The 15,147-nt window shown below is 43.7% G+C and overlaps 2 protein-coding genes across 2 annotated transcripts in view; both read right to left on the bottom strand.

Annotated features, from left to right (window-relative positions):
- Positions 1-928: 928 nt before the first annotated feature.
- On the bottom strand, positions 929-2,988 carry LOC137423203 (uncharacterized). The gene is made up of 3 exons (XM_068110096.2): positions 2,004-2,988; positions 1,705-1,886; positions 929-1,585 (listed from the first exon to the last, which is right to left on the bottom strand). The coding sequence occupies exons 1-3, from the start codon at positions 2,350-2,352 to the stop codon at positions 1,247-1,249; spliced, it is 870 nt and encodes a 289-aa protein (XP_067966197.2). The 5' UTR covers positions 2,353-2,988; the 3' UTR covers positions 929-1,246.
- A 3,154-nt stretch (positions 2,989-6,142) lies between these two features.
- Positions 6,143-15,147, bottom strand: part of LOC137423201 (protein CASP) — a 53,204-nt gene continuing 44,199 nt past the window's right edge. The window contains exons 17-23 of the mRNA XM_068110089.2: positions 9,835-9,914; positions 9,551-9,667; positions 9,319-9,402; positions 9,100-9,156; positions 8,393-8,473; positions 8,161-8,225; positions 6,143-6,646 (exon numbers count right to left, since the gene is read on the bottom strand). Of these exons, the coding sequence (XP_067966190.2) occupies positions 6,589-6,646; positions 8,161-8,225; positions 8,393-8,473; positions 9,100-9,156; positions 9,319-9,402; positions 9,551-9,667; positions 9,835-9,914 (542 nt within the window). The 3' untranslated portion in view covers positions 6,143-6,588. The remainder of the gene's footprint in view (positions 6,647-8,160; positions 8,226-8,392; positions 8,474-9,099; positions 9,157-9,318; positions 9,403-9,550; positions 9,668-9,834; positions 9,915-15,147) is intronic.

The raw sequence follows: 15,147 nt of genomic DNA, 5'->3' as shown, positions 1-15,147 counted from the left end.
CCACCTGCTCATCCCTCCAAACGATTCCTGTCCTTCCATCCTTTTGTGTACGTGAGTTTGTTTTGTGTGTTCTGTCCTGGGTAATAAGTAAGTCTGTATAAGCTAGAAATTGCACTGTGTCCTTCTGGTCCGTCCCCCTTTCTACATTATTTTATTATCCTTCCTTCTTCCTTGGTTTCTTTTAATTGTGTAAATATTAGTAATAAATTATAGTCTTATTTCAAACCTTTTTTTTGTCTTCTTCTTCACATGCGTCGTCTTTGTCTTTTCCCCATTGAATACCTGTGGCACGATTTGGCCAACGTTCAGGATCGGGTTAGTCTTTGTTAACGGTTCGTGCCGCGGCTGCCATCCGCTCGGCGAATTAACATCTTATCCGCTGTCGCGAACGAAGCTGCTCACCTGCCTCTGGAGGGAGCTTGGGCAGCTTCAGGGACCACGTCGGTCAGTCACAAACGAGGGGACTAATCCCCCCTCGAGAAGGGATCCGAGGCCGACGTTGGGTTCCACAACAATATATATATATATATATATATGTTTTTTATTTTTGTTTTTTTATTTATTAAAGGGTATCATATATTATATGCTACGTGTATGATCTATTTTTGCATATCTATTTTGCAATGAACTTGCACAATAAACATGCTATTTCATGGTATGTCAGGAGAAAAGTAATAATTTGTTGTCTTTATTGTGTGTCTAGGCTGAGTAATAAATGACTGGTTTATATTACAATGGGAAAAAAATATGATTTTAAATAGAAATTAAATCAATACATGTGTACACAAACAAAGTTCTTTGTCAAAGTAAAATCTTTAACACAATAAAGTAATGTGCAGAACTAAGCTGCCAGGACACAGTGATGGATGACGGATGAAACATCACGCCAACCTTCGGTCAGGTAAGCTAAAAAGTAAGTACAAACAACTTTTAATTTCAATGTATCATCATTTTATTAACAAAACAAAACATGCAATGATACCTTTCATTGTCTCAAACAAACAATTATCCCCGAAATTACTAGGGCCTGGGCCAGTCCTGGTCGTGCTGCTGGTAAGCCGGTGCCTGGGGCCAGTCCTGGGTGGCCACCTGAGTGGTCACCTGGGTGGGCAGCTGCCAGGCCACAGTGACGGGCTGCGGAACCGAGGCAGCAGAGGGTAGCTCGTCGGAGTGCTAGTACGCTGCAGCATGACGGTTGGTAGTACGGTCAGAACCTGGGGCTGCTGTGCTGCTTTGTCGCGGTACCTCATGACGGCCACGAACACATCCGTCTGGAACCGCCGGAATATGTCGTCAGGCAGGCACTCCGTCTCCGCCGCGATCCACTGGCTGAACATGGTGCGGGGGTTCTGGCTGGAGTGCAACAGCTCGTCGACCTGTTGGCAGAATAGTTGTGTCCCTGACGCCTGCTCCACCAGCTTGAAGAGGGCGTCATCGACGGCGGTTGTCTGCTGGCGCTTCCGTTTGGGGACTTGCGAGGGTCACGAAGTGGCCTGCGAGCTGGGACCAGGCTGGTCGTCCTCAGCGGAAGTGGAGTAGGCATCCGAGAGTGGCCCATCGTCTTCCTCAGGCTCCGGACACGGGACTTGTGGGTAGAGAGCAGGCATTAATAATAATTTCACACAAGTCATATCATGTCATACAGGAAACAAATGCATGGAAATCGAATGGAAATGTATGGATTGAAAGTCTGCAAATGCCTACCTTGCCCAACTGCTTGGTCACGGTGCGGACGGCGATGTGTGACTTGAGGAAGCTAAAGTTCGTCAGGTTCCACTTCTGATGCTCGGTCATCCGCGTCGCCGCCTGACCACTCTTCTTCTTGTGCAGTCTCCCATACGTGGTCATGGTCCTCTGCGACTTCCACCAGATGGCCAGCTGGTCGCCTGTAAGTATAAGACAAATAAATCATAAATGGATGGAAAGACATTGAATACTGCGTGATAATTTCATAACTGCAACATTCATATATTTGGGTCATAATACTCAATATACTTATTTACCCCTCATGTTCAGCTCCTTGCCCTTCTGGTCCAGGAGGTGGTCTTTCTTCTGCCGGTGCTTGAAACTGACGTCGCTCATGTTGTAAAACAGGGGGTGGTCGGCGAACCATTCGCAGAGAGCCTGCTCTACTGCTGGCTCCAGCTCTGGCATCTTGTTCCTCTTGGCTGCCGTTTCATCCTCTGCCAAGTCATCACCTGCATCCTGTTGTTCGGTTGGCGTGTCCCAGGCGGGGTCATCCTGTGTGGCCGGTACCGGGTGAATCTTAGCCAAAATCTCCCCGACATCACATTCTGGATCTGGCTCTGGCTGGGTACTCTTCCCATGGCCCTTTCCCTTCTTGGGAGGCATAGCAAATTATAGTTTCAGTTGAAAAGTTCGACGAAGTGTACTCCTTGACAGGTAGGTGACTACTGATGCTGACGCACGATCGCGAGCCTTTAGATCTGATCGAGCGACCCATCTCGCGACTGGCTGCGATTGATCGCAGGTCGCCACGATTGATCGTACGATCGGTCGCTGATCGCCACCACTAGTCGCACGATTACCTACGATTGATCTTGCGATCGATCTTCTCCAATCGTTGGTGATCGCACCACCAATCGTACGATGACCTACCACCAGTCTTAAGAGCAATCGCAGTATGCGAGCGCAATTGGAGATCGTAGCAAACATTGCCGATTGGTCATACCTCAGCCAAATTGCCACCAATCGCACGATCCAGAAAACGTACGATCCAGTGTGATTGAGGCTTTAGGAAATTGGAAAACCACGTCACAATGCACCCGAGTCATTCAATGAAGGCATGTTCCGGATCGGCCCGCTTTCCAGGCAAGTGCAAGCACAGTGACCTTGGTGACGACTTCTCCGCTCTAGTTTCGCTGCACAGCCCCTTCAATTTCTCGGTTCCAGATTCACCACAGGACTCACCCGAAAGCCCGCTCAGTAGTGCTGCGGGCTTTCCTCCCCTCTGCCTTTCTCGCCCACAAATTATTCGAACAGTCCATCCGAGACATGAAGGTCTAATCTTCCTCCCTGTAACCCCTCCACTCCTTTCCCACCCCAAGCAATCTCAGCCCTACATTTTGTCGAGTACCTCTAACTGTATACGTATTGAATTGGCTATTTGTGCATTTAATTTATGTTATTTATTGATCTCTTTAACATTGGTCTTTAATATGCAGTTAAGTTAAGTTACTTATGTTCAGGTGACCAAAAATGTGTCCTGGGAACCCATCGCCCCATTATAGCACGTCCAGGGGAATGTCATTTTGCTTAATGTAGCACTTTATCCGAACGCATCCATGATGTCAAATGGAAACTTGCTGTAGTGTTTTAAATTAACAATTATACAATTTATTTCAGAAAATATCACACTTTTCAAAAAAACAACAAAAAAACAATTATGCAATTAAATGTCTGAAACCATGGATAAGTTGATTCTGAGTACAAGTCAAGGACCATACTTTCGGGGAATAAAGGTATCGACTTGTACATTGAAAACAATTCGGTGGATATAGATTTGATGTAATAAATTAAAATTCCTATTAAAAAAAAAAAAGTCTTCGGCCTCCACCACTACCTTTTGGTGAGCGGAAAACAGTGGACCACTCCTCCCTGCCTACTGGTGTGCTGGAAGTGGATGATCCCTCTCCCTCCACTGTACAGGACTGTACAGATGACAACATGGAGGGGTTTGTAACAATGTCTCGTAAAAAAAGTACATAAACGTTCATGTCCCGTCGTCAAGGATGCAAGCACAGTACAAAGTGAGGTACTGGTTGTGTCAAATGTGCCACCACACTTGCATAGAGAATCCCTCTGAGAATGGAAACTGAACCTGAACCAATTTTAACTCAGTTATTTGTTTGTATCACTTGCTGAACTGTTTGAGGGTTCTGAGTGTGATATCGACATTGAGAATACTCGTGCCTTTCAGGAGGATACAAATGGTGATATTGATAACTCTGTCTTCAATGGCAAGAATGTAATGGTCACGGCAGGTGTGCGCAGAGATGTCTGGGTGTGGTGACAAAACACAAGTCAGACAGCCCCTCAAAGGAAACCTGTAAACCTACACTTGTGGAACAAAATAAAAGGGATGGAAAGAAGGAAGCTGCATGTGACGACGAGCAGCAAAACAGGAGTGAAAACAAATATCGGTGTTTCTGATCCTGGGGAGATTTGTGCCTCAGAAACAAGTGTGCACCAGGAAGAAAATGACAGAGATAATGCGGTTGATTTTGATGAAACCTCTTCTACCCTGTCAGTTAGTGTTTTTTGTGCCCAAGAGGATGAGGATGTAGTTGCAGAAGATTACAATTTAAAATGCTTGGATGAAACCTTCAGGAAGAAGCATGTTGGAATTCAGGATCATTTCCCACATCTACATGCTTTTCTAAAAACGATGAGAAACATGATTCGTGAACCTCAGCAAGTTAGGATCTCAGAACCGCAATTTCAGTGGTTGATAAAGTGTGCAACTGAATGAATGAATAATCGTTTTAAGGCCATTTTCCCCGCTAGAGCGGGGGTTGGCCTTGCGGGCCCCATGACAATCATGGTTCCCTGTTTGAGGCAATGTTTTTATGGCCGGATGCCCTTCCTGACGCCAACCCTTGGTCGCCTCTTACGATGCGCAGGGATACGGTGTACCTATGCTAAACCGGGGTACACACCAGGATCATTCATCCCAGCAAGCTGGTACTCAATTTGCCGACCTCGGAAGGATGACAGGCTGAGTCAACCCCCCTGGTGTTAATTCGGCGATCGACCGGGATTCGAACCCAGGATCCTAGGATCCCAAGCCGGTCGCCCTAACCGCTAAGCCAACACCAGGCTAAGCCAATAGCCAAGGCAAGAAAATAACTCAAAAAGTAGTGAAATTAATAAAGATAAATGAAGATAACAACCCTCAACATAAATGGAGGCCAGAGCTGTGTGTGTCGCCTCAAGGTGTTACAAGTGTTTGAGAAGGAAAAGATTGATATTTTCATGTTACAAGAGACACACACCAACCATTCTTGTGAAGATGAGTGATGCAGTTAAAGGTTGCCACTTTTTCTCCAGTGCAGTTGAAGAGGTGAAGGCTGGTGTGGCAATAATCTTGCATCCTCATCTCGACCCCTCAGATATTTACTATAGAGATATTTGCAATTTCAGATTTTTAGGATAAGGAATTCGATTAAAACATTTATGGCTGGTATACCACGTCACTGATGATGCCATCATTATCATGCTTTTCTACCCCATTGGGAGTACTTGACAATGTGCCACGTTTAAAATGTTTCCATTCAGCGGTTTCCGAGAAATATATATTTTTATTATTTGCATTTAATCCAAGATGGTTGTCATACCACGTGACCTATGACGTCACAATTATCATAAAAATATTCTACATGGGTGTCGCACCTACCCTGAAAGTTTCGTATCAATCGGACATGCGGTTGCTGAGAAAAACAAGGTTTGGCCCGTATGGATGGACACACGTATGTATGGACAGACGGGCAACCCAAAAACATAATGCCTCTGCCCACCTTTGGGGGCAGAGGCATAAAAATATAAACTTAGATGTATGGCAATTGCGGAATCCAAACACCCGTCAATATACATGGGTGTACTGTTCAAAAAAGCAGAAAACTATGGGCAGACTGGACAGATTGTACGTGAACCAATGAATGGTGAATCTGGTTAAGAGGACATGAATAACTCCATCTGGCTTTTCTGATCACCATATGATTGCAATGGAATGTATGTTACCCTATCATTGCTGTAAGAGTGTAGACTGGACTTCCAATGTGAAATTGTTACAATGTATGTTTTTAAAATGCCCTCAGACTGGTATGGCAAGGATTAGAAAAGGAAAAGTGCTCTTATCTTACTTAACATGCGACAGTGGTGGGACTGTACCCAATCACAAATTCGGATTTTGTCAACAATATTGCTCATATGCCACCAGTAAAACGTCCGGTTTGAAAAGTGCTCTAAAAGCAGATGTACATAAATATGAACAAGAAGCTGGAACATCTTGGGGAAGTGACAAATATCAGCAGCTGATGAAAAAAAGGCTCTACTGGCCGAACTATTCAAAGAGCGTGCGGCTGGCACAACGATTCACCTGCGGATGAGAAGAATACACCTCGAGACCCCAAACATAGATTTATTCAAAATGGATAAAAGACAAATGCGAGTTGTACCATTAAGGGAATGAAATTAGATGAGAAGAGAAAAAAGAGCAGTTGAGATAGAAAAAAAAAGGATTATTTTTGGGTATGAATGTGAAAATACATTTTTATTCTTTACAACCTGTGGTGTACATGTAGTGCTATGGTGAAAAGAAATCCCAAAGGTAAATATTGGGTGGAATGGCTGGCTGGGAAGATTGCAGTCCCAAGTGATTGGTTTCATGATGTCCGTGTTGTTAGTTCTCGTTCAGGGAAAGGATTGCCCAGCCTTCCTGATTTAGAATTAAGAGTGTAGCTTTCTCCAGAACCACAAAGCTGCTCATAAACTTCAAATGGGCAAAAAAATTAAAAATTCTCTATTTTTATTTCTTAACATCTGAAAATTCAAGACTAAATGTCATGGCTACCAAAGATCCCCTGGTTTTTCATTCTTATGGAACTTGTGCAGATGATCAGCAAACCTGAAACAATATCAGACCAAATATTAAACTTTACAAGTTGCATGAGCTATCACACGTAAATGACAAACTGTGATGAAACAAAACCATAATCCTAAATGGGTGATGCGAGTTATAATTCACGGAATTTTCAAAATGTCATCACAAAGCCATACGCCTTGTTCACAAAGAGCTATTAGTAACTAGTCCATACCGATTCCTAAGAATTTTGATCCAAGGTACCGTTTTGATCGTCACAGGAATGTATTTAACACTCGTAGGGGCTAGCTAGCGCTGCCCAGTTGGGTGAGTTTTCCCTGCGGTGGATTCTGGATTTGTTGGACAATGAAAAACAATGGAATTATTGGCCTCAGGGTAGTTAACTTCTGCCTGCGAGCCGGCGGCAGCACTGCCTGAATGACAGCACACTTTAAATTTTAAAATAAATTCGTCCTCGTCACACACCCAACCTATCCACCAAGTTTCGTCCAAATCCGTCCGTAACTTTTTGAGATATCCTGCTCACAGACAAACAGGGGTGAAAACATAACCTCTGTTCACCTTCGGTGGTGGATGTTACCATTGACATTCTGTTTTAATATTGAGGTTTAAAAACGTCTGCTGTAAACCATATCGGCAGGCAGGTACCGTGAAATGGAGTGAATAGGGACAGCAAGGTGAATAGGGACACAAACTGAAAAAAAGTTCGGAAACTTTTTTCGCTGAAAATTGATAACCATACTGATTTGTTGATATTTGGGTTGAAAGTGTTCTCTTGTTTTTTTAAAAAGCAACTTATAGTCCCTATTAAACCCATATATGGGTTAAATAGGAATAAATAGGATTTTTATGGCTGTCCCTATCCACCCCGTTTTACGGGTGAATAGGGACAGTCACTAATACCAAAAAATAATAATCAAGAAACAATCCTGAGTTTCCAACTTATTGCTAAATTGATAGCTCAGATGGATGCACATAATATGCACCCATAATATAAACGACGGTGCCAATGAAAAAAAAATATGGGATAAAAAGTTTCTCCAAACTGTCCCTATTTCTTGATTATTATTTTTTTGAATTAGTGACTGTCCCTATTCACCCGTAAAACGGGGTGAATAGGGACAGCCATAAAAATCCTATTTATTCCTATTTAACCCATATATGGGGTTAATAGGGACTATAAGTTGCTTTTTAAAAAAACAAGAGAACACTTTCAACCCAAATATCAACAACAGTATGGTTATCAATTTTCGGCGAAAAAAGTTTCCGAACTTTTTTTCAGTTTGTGTCCCTATTCACCTTGCTGTCCCTATTCCCCCCATTTTACAGTAATTCAATTCCCAAAATAGAGGCTGTGATTCTGTTAAGGAACATTAGGCTTTGGAAACTGTTATCCTTTTCTTCTTCATTCACATAGACTTGAAGTTTTTAGGAAATAGGAAAAGCACCATATTATTTAATGATGGAAGGGAACCTCACATTTAACATCATCATGGGCTTTCAAGCAAAAGCTGAAGGTGGTAAAAATAAAAGACTACCGTTGAGCACAAAAGGTAGAGCAATCCCGCTCAATGCTCTCGCTCCATGCAGCACGATAAAGTACCTAGTGGAGAATGGAGATGGAGGGGAAGGGTTTACACAGGATGATGAAAGGAAGATAGTTAACCAATGAGCCACCATCCATCAGGATTACCTTGTCAATCCATTCTAACGTTAACTATTCCATCTATCCCAGGCTCTACACCTTGGTGTCATATGTCACGGCCTTACCAGGAAGATGAGGAGATGCAGTAAAAGTGTGTAAAGAAAAAGCGCTGATCGTGCAGTTTTGCTGTTTATGACCAATCGGCCCTGCAAAACAATGCGACAAAACATTTATTCTGAGCCTGAAGCCACACAAAAGTGATATTTTCCCCCCAAAAAGGCAAAACACATTTTAGTGATGATTGAGGATAGTTTGAGGAAAAGGATGCAAAGGGTGATTACATGATACGGTGAGATTGAAAGGGAAAGATCGGGGATTCGCATTTCACAAAAGTGATATTTTCCCCCCAAAAAGGCAAAACACATTTTAGTGATGATTGAGGATAGTTTGAGGAAAAGGGTGATTACATGATACGGTGAGATTGAAAGGGAAAGATCGGGGATTCGCATTTCACAAAAGTGGATCAATTCAGATTGAAACAATTCAATTATGGCAGACATGATGTTTGCAAACCAGACAAAACCTGAAGGCCACAACGAGGCTTCATTATGAGGACGATAGAGTTTGACATCCACAAAGCCTCAAAAGGGATACGAATGCAGACATGTGGTCGCAAAGATCAAAAACAAAGGGTTTTGATCGTTACATTTAAGGATTTTTTCATCGTTATGGATTTAATGACATACATTTGATCTCCCAAGCTTAACTTGCTACAGACACTCCGACTACCCTCCTCCACCCCACATTCCGCAGTCTCCCCTGCTGGTCTCACCAGGCCAAGTGTTGCCTTGTCCCAAGGAGTGAGGTTTGTATAACGTCGCTGTCTCTCCTACAGAAGAAAAACATCAACAAATGTAGAAGCAAAAAAGGAAACAAATAAGGCAGAAGACAGATATTTGTGCCTGAAAACGTCAGTTTCATTTTCAAACCACAAAGCATTTTTAAACTTAAAAAATGTTTTTTCATGGCAACTAAAGCAGTAAGATGCAACCTGGCGGCTGAAGGAACTGAAAGGGTCCAGATTGGCTTCGTACTGCACCCGGTATCTCTGCTCCCTCTCATCGCTTCCTCTCTCCTGAAAAGTCAAGATAGATTACATTTGTAGGGACAAAACAGACAAAGTAATTAAAGAAAAAAAAAGTTAATAAAACAAAGGGTCCTGACAGATGAGCAAATTTATCTTGCTGCAATGGGAAAATAGGAGAGACTATACGAGTACGGACCTTGCTGGAGTAGCCTTGCAAAAATTGTATCTTGCCATACAAAGCAACGTTGTCAGCACGCAGAGACTCCACCTCTTGCTGGATACCTTGAAGCGTTTGTCTGTGTTTCCTGCATTCCTGCACCCAGACATGACTTGACCACAGTCTCCAAAAAGCAACAGGAAAACAATATCCAACACAGTTACAAAATACTCGTCTTTGGGAATGTTTGTGTCAGTTTGTCATATACCATAGACCTACAGTTTCAGACCTGTCAGACAATAGCCTAAGAATACAGGCCTCACCGTCTCAAGCTCCTGGTTTTTCTGACGAAGTCGCTCTCTCTGGTTTGTAACTATTTCAAGAAGAGGCCTGGGTGATTGAGCTGAAAAAGAAAATGCCCAAATTAGAAATTACATGAAGCTAGCACGATTGGCAACTTTCAGAGATCGACGTAAACACAGAATAAATAGCAGGACGCATTCCCCGGCCTTTTAGAAAATAGTGCCCCAAAGTTTTAATTGGCGTCACAATCTAGATTTCAACCTTTGGCTCAATTTGCTGCTTCCAGCTCTGCCTTTTTGCATACCAAAATCACTCGAGAACATTTGCCAGAGGTTAAAGCAGGAAGTTGTCTGGATCACCGACATCAGTTTCTCCCCTACCTCATATTACTGCCACCCTCACACCCACTTTATATCAATCTTCATCTTATAATATATCTCGTATTACTATAGTAAATAGTGAGAAATCTCAAAACGCGTGTATTTGGTTTAACAGGAGATGACCAAGCTTCCCCGATTACCCAATTAATTTTCTGTACGCTTTATTAACCTTGAAAAGATTATTACCTCCAACACGAAAGGTGGATGGAGGTTATGCTTTCATCCCTACTTGTCTGTTTGTCTGTGAACAAGATATCTCAAAAAGTTGAGCACGGATTCAGACGAAATTTGGCGGAGAGTTAGCGTATGTGACAAGGACGAAATGATTAGATTTTGGTGAAGATCCGGCTCGTACAATTTTTAAGCGATTCTTCAACATTGAGTGATAGGGCCAAAAACTATATACAACAGGATATCTCACAACGTTATGGACGGATTTGGACGAAACTTGGCAGAGAGGTTGGGTGTGTGACAAGACTGAATAGATTCGATTTTGGTGAAGAACTGAATATGGATTGGGATACGAGAATTATTAAATTTTTAGGTTATTCTTCACCATTGAGAGATCGGGTGAAAAGCGATATATAACATGATATTTAAAAAAAGTTGTAGACGAGTTATGACTAAACTTGGGGGACGAGTTGGTTAGGTGACAAGAACGAGCTGATTAGATTTTGGTTCAGGTCCGAATCCAGATCCGACCTATCTGTGGGATACAAAACAAACTGTTCAGCCTGTTGGAGGTATGAGCTCCACCGAGTGCCGTTGTAGTTTTCTCAGTTTTATATATTTTCATTTCTTTATTCAAAGTCAGCCATTATTCTTGTGCTATTGCTCAATTCCTCTAAAATCCCATATATCATTCTGACATGCACTTTCATTCAATATTCGTCTATTAAAATATTCAATCAAGGCCTAAATACCCAAACATGCAAGGAAAAAAACTATATCTCTTCTCTTTTCTTGGATTTCTCTGCCTACAGTATTTAATGCTGTACAATGGGTGCATATACATCAAGAATACTGTTGTGGTTTAATGGAGCATATTTACTTATTAGTGTGTCGTACAACTTACTCGGTAGAATTTACTATCTTATATCCGGACTAGTCCAAGTAACCCTATCAGGCCCCTTCACATAATGACCACAGGCTTTGCATTCTGCCTTCTCTGCTAGTTTTCATCAAGTGCTGGCCTGTTTTTCATTTTTAAAAATAGTTTTCTAACTTCTTTGCACGTTTGCCTCTGCCACAGAAGGTGGACAGAGCTTATGTTTTCACATCTGTCCGTTTATCTGTGAGCAGGATATGTCAAGTTGTGGACGGATTTGGACGAAACTTGGTGGACAGGTTGGGTGTTTGACAAGGCCAAAATGATTAGATTTTGGTGAAGATCCGGATATGGATATGCGATTTTTATTTATTTATTTTAAAAAATGATTCTTCACCATTGAGAGATTGGGCCAAAACAATATGCAGCACGATGTTTCAAAAAGTTGTGGACAGACTGACAAAACCTGGTGGATGAGTTAGGGAGGTGAAAATAACAAGCCGCTCTACAGAGTGCCGTTTTAGTTTATTCTACTTCTATCTTGGTTTCTTTCTTGGACTTCCGGTTCCTCGGGCGAGTGAGGCGTGCTTCGAGCTCTCCACGGCATCGAAGTTTGAGTGTTTTCCCATTCTTGTCTTTGTCAAATTTCCACTGGTTATTTTGCTGTGTACGTGTTATTGTGTGTTTCTAGTTGGTGTTGGTTTGTGGTTCGTGCAAACTTGTGTGTAGTTAATCGTTTTCTGAGTCGTACCTCGTGCGTGGCCTGGTGACTTGGGGCTTCCCTCCCCCCGTCGGTGTTTTGTCGGTTTGGGTTATTTCCTTCGCTGTATTGCTTGTTTCTTTTATTTTGTTTTCTCCCCCTCACCTCACCTCCCTAGACAAATAATTCTATATTGATTCTTTCTCTCCTCCCGGACACGTGCTTGTTCGCTCTCCTCCTCGTCTCGGCTTGTGCCCCGCCCCCTGTATCTCGTTTTCTTCCGCCTCTGCACCTTCTTTCTCAAATCCACGTTCTCGCTTGGAGACTTTTCCCGGATTGTTTTTTCATCGTTCTGTTTGGAAATTGTTGGAATATGTTTAAACCGCAGCCGTGATGCTGATGCCCCCCCCCCCCCCCCAGAATTTACATGTTTTAAACGTTTCCCAGTGTGTACCCTGGTCAGAATAGGTACACCGTATCCCTGCGTGTCGTAAGAGACGACTAAGAGGGTTGGCGTCAGGAAGGGTATCCGGCCATAAAAACATTGCCTCAAAAAGAGAACCATGACCATCACAAGTACATATGGGCAGGGTGCAGCCCGAAGTGGAGATCGGTTTCTGAGGTTTGGGACATGGAATGTGGGGACAATGACAGGGAGATCAGGAGAAGTGGTGGAAGTATTGGTCAGAAGAAGAGTGGACATATGTTGTGTGCAAGAGACGAGATGGAAGGGAAGTGGTGTGAGAATGGTGAAGGGTAGGCAGGGACAGAAATACAAGTTTGTGTGGCAAGGGTGCCCGGAGGGCGTGAATGGTGTTGGTGTCCTGTTTTCTGAGGAGTTTGTAGACAGTGTGGTGAGTGTGACTAGAGTGAGTGATAGGTTGATGATGGTGAAAATGATGATTGGAAAGCTCTTGGTGAACGTCATCTCGGGATATGCTCCGCAGGTTGGTCGAAGCGATGAAGAGAAGGCCAAGTTCTGGTGTGCGATAGAGAAGCTGATGGAAAACGTGAAAGATGAGGAAGTTGTTGTGGTGGGAGGAGACCTGAATGGACATGTGGGAAGGAGTATGGATGGTTTTGAGGGAGTTCATGGGGGTTACGGATATGGTGTGAGAAATGGAGAAGGTGAAAGGATTTTGGAGTTTGCTGATGGAGCTGATTTGTTGATTTGTAATACTCAGTTCCACAAAGAGGACAATAAGCTTGTTACCTACACGTCAGGTGGGTCGACGACAACCGTTGACTACCTGATGGTGCGTCGGCGAGATAGGGGGCACCTCCGGGACACAAAGGTGATCCCGGGGGAGGAGGCTGTTTCACAGCACCACTTGGTTGTCTGCGACATAAGGGTGAAAGGTGCGAGGAGAGCTCGGCGGGTGAAGTACCAACCGAGAATGAAGGTGTGGAGGTTGAAAGAGGTGACAGTAAGGGAGGCATTAAAAGAGAGGCTGAGTAGGGTAGAGGATGATGTGGTTGAGCTTGAAAGTGGTTGGATGTCAATGAAAGCTAGTCTGTTGGGAGCCGTTGGTGAGGTATGTGGATGGACAAAAGGACCACCGAGGCACTCGGAAACATGGTGGTGGGATGTTGAGGTTGGAAAGAGGATTGACGAGAAGAGGAAGAAGTTCAAAGAGTGGCAGAAGGCGAAGGGTACGGGAGCAGAAACAGCAGAGCATGAAAGTTATAAGGCAGCCAGGAAGGCTGCAAAGAAAGAGGTAGCAAAGGCGCAGGAGGCATGTAGGAAAATGTTCGGAGAACGCTTGGATTCGGAAGAGGGTCAGAAAGCAGTATTCAGGATTGCAAAGCAGATAGCGAAAGAGAGGTGTGATGTGATGGGGGTGAGTTGCTTGAAGGATGAAGTGGGACAAATCGTTGTCGACCCAGATGGAATTAAAGGAAGATGGAAAAGATATATGGAAATGCTGTTGAATACAGAGAATGAATGGGATGGCAACATAGAGAGTAACCCAGTTTTAGGACCGGCAGAGAAGATAACTGAGAAGGAAGTTGAGGAAGCGATAAAAGCAATGAAGAGTGGAAAAGCGGGAGGGCCGACGGGAGTTGTGGGAGATATGTTGAAGGCAGCAGGAAGTTGGGGTGTGAAGAGAATGACAGAGATCTGTAATCTGGTGGTGAAAGAAGGCCGCATTCCAGTGGGTGGGAACTGAGTACCCTCGTCCCTCTATACAAGGGGAAAGGTGACCCTCTGGAGTGTGGCTCGTACCGAGCGATAAAGTTATTGGAGCATGGAATGAAGGTATTGGAAAGGGTGTTGGAGAGGAGGATAAGGAAGAAAGTGAAGATCGACGAAATGCAGTTTGGATTTATGCCAGGAAGAGGAACGACAGATGCGCTTTTCATTGTGAGGCAGTTGCAGGAGAAGTACATGGATAAGAGGAAGAAGTTGTTTTTTGGGTTTGTTGATCTGGAGAAAGCATTCGATAGGGTTCCACGCAAAGTATTGACATGGGCATTGAGGAAGTTAGGAGTGGAGGAATGGTTGATCAGAGTAGTGATGGCAATGTACAAAAGAGCACGCACAGCTGTAAGGACGAAGGACGGGAACAGTGGTGAGTTTGAGGTGAAGGTGGGAGTGCATCAGGGGTCGGTACTAAGTCCACTACTATTTGTAGCTGTGATGGAGGTGCTGGCTCAGACCGTAAAGGAGGGTTTACCGTGGGAGTTGTTGTATGCAGATGATCTGGTGTTGATTGCGGAAAGTATGGATGGACTGAAGGAAAAGATGAACAAGTGGAAGGAATGTATGGAGACAAAAGGTCTGAAGGTGAATATCGGAAAGACAAAGGTGATGGCAAGTGGTAAAGCATGTGGTGAGGTGGAAAGAACTGGGAAGTGGCCGTGTGCTGTGTGCAGGAAGGGTGTCGGAGTGAACTCCATTCAATGTACAATGTGTGCTGAGTGGGTTCATCAAAAATGTAGTGGTCTGAGAGGGTCATTAACCAGTGTGGCAGCTACATTCAAATGTAAGGTGTGCACAGAGGGAGCTGCAGATGGAGGAAATGTTGAGTTGGATCTTGGAGACGGCGTGGAGCTGGAAGGTGTGAAAACATTTTGCTACCTCGGAGACATGCTGAATGGAGAAGGTGGATCAGACTCGGCAACGGTTGCTCGAGTGAGATGTGCATGGAAGAAGTTTCGGGAACTGAGTGGCGTGCTGATGAGGAGGAGAGTGTCGCTGAAG

The sequence above is a fragment of the Myxine glutinosa genome, chromosome 3 (assembly GCF_964187855.1).
Source record: "Myxine glutinosa chromosome 3, kmMyxGlut1.1, whole genome shotgun sequence".
In the NCBI taxonomy this organism is placed as follows: Eukaryota; Metazoa; Chordata; class Myxini; order Myxiniformes; family Myxinidae; genus Myxine; species Myxine glutinosa.
Note: the sequence above shows the minus strand (reverse complement) of the source record. Positions and strands in the feature narration are given on the sequence as shown.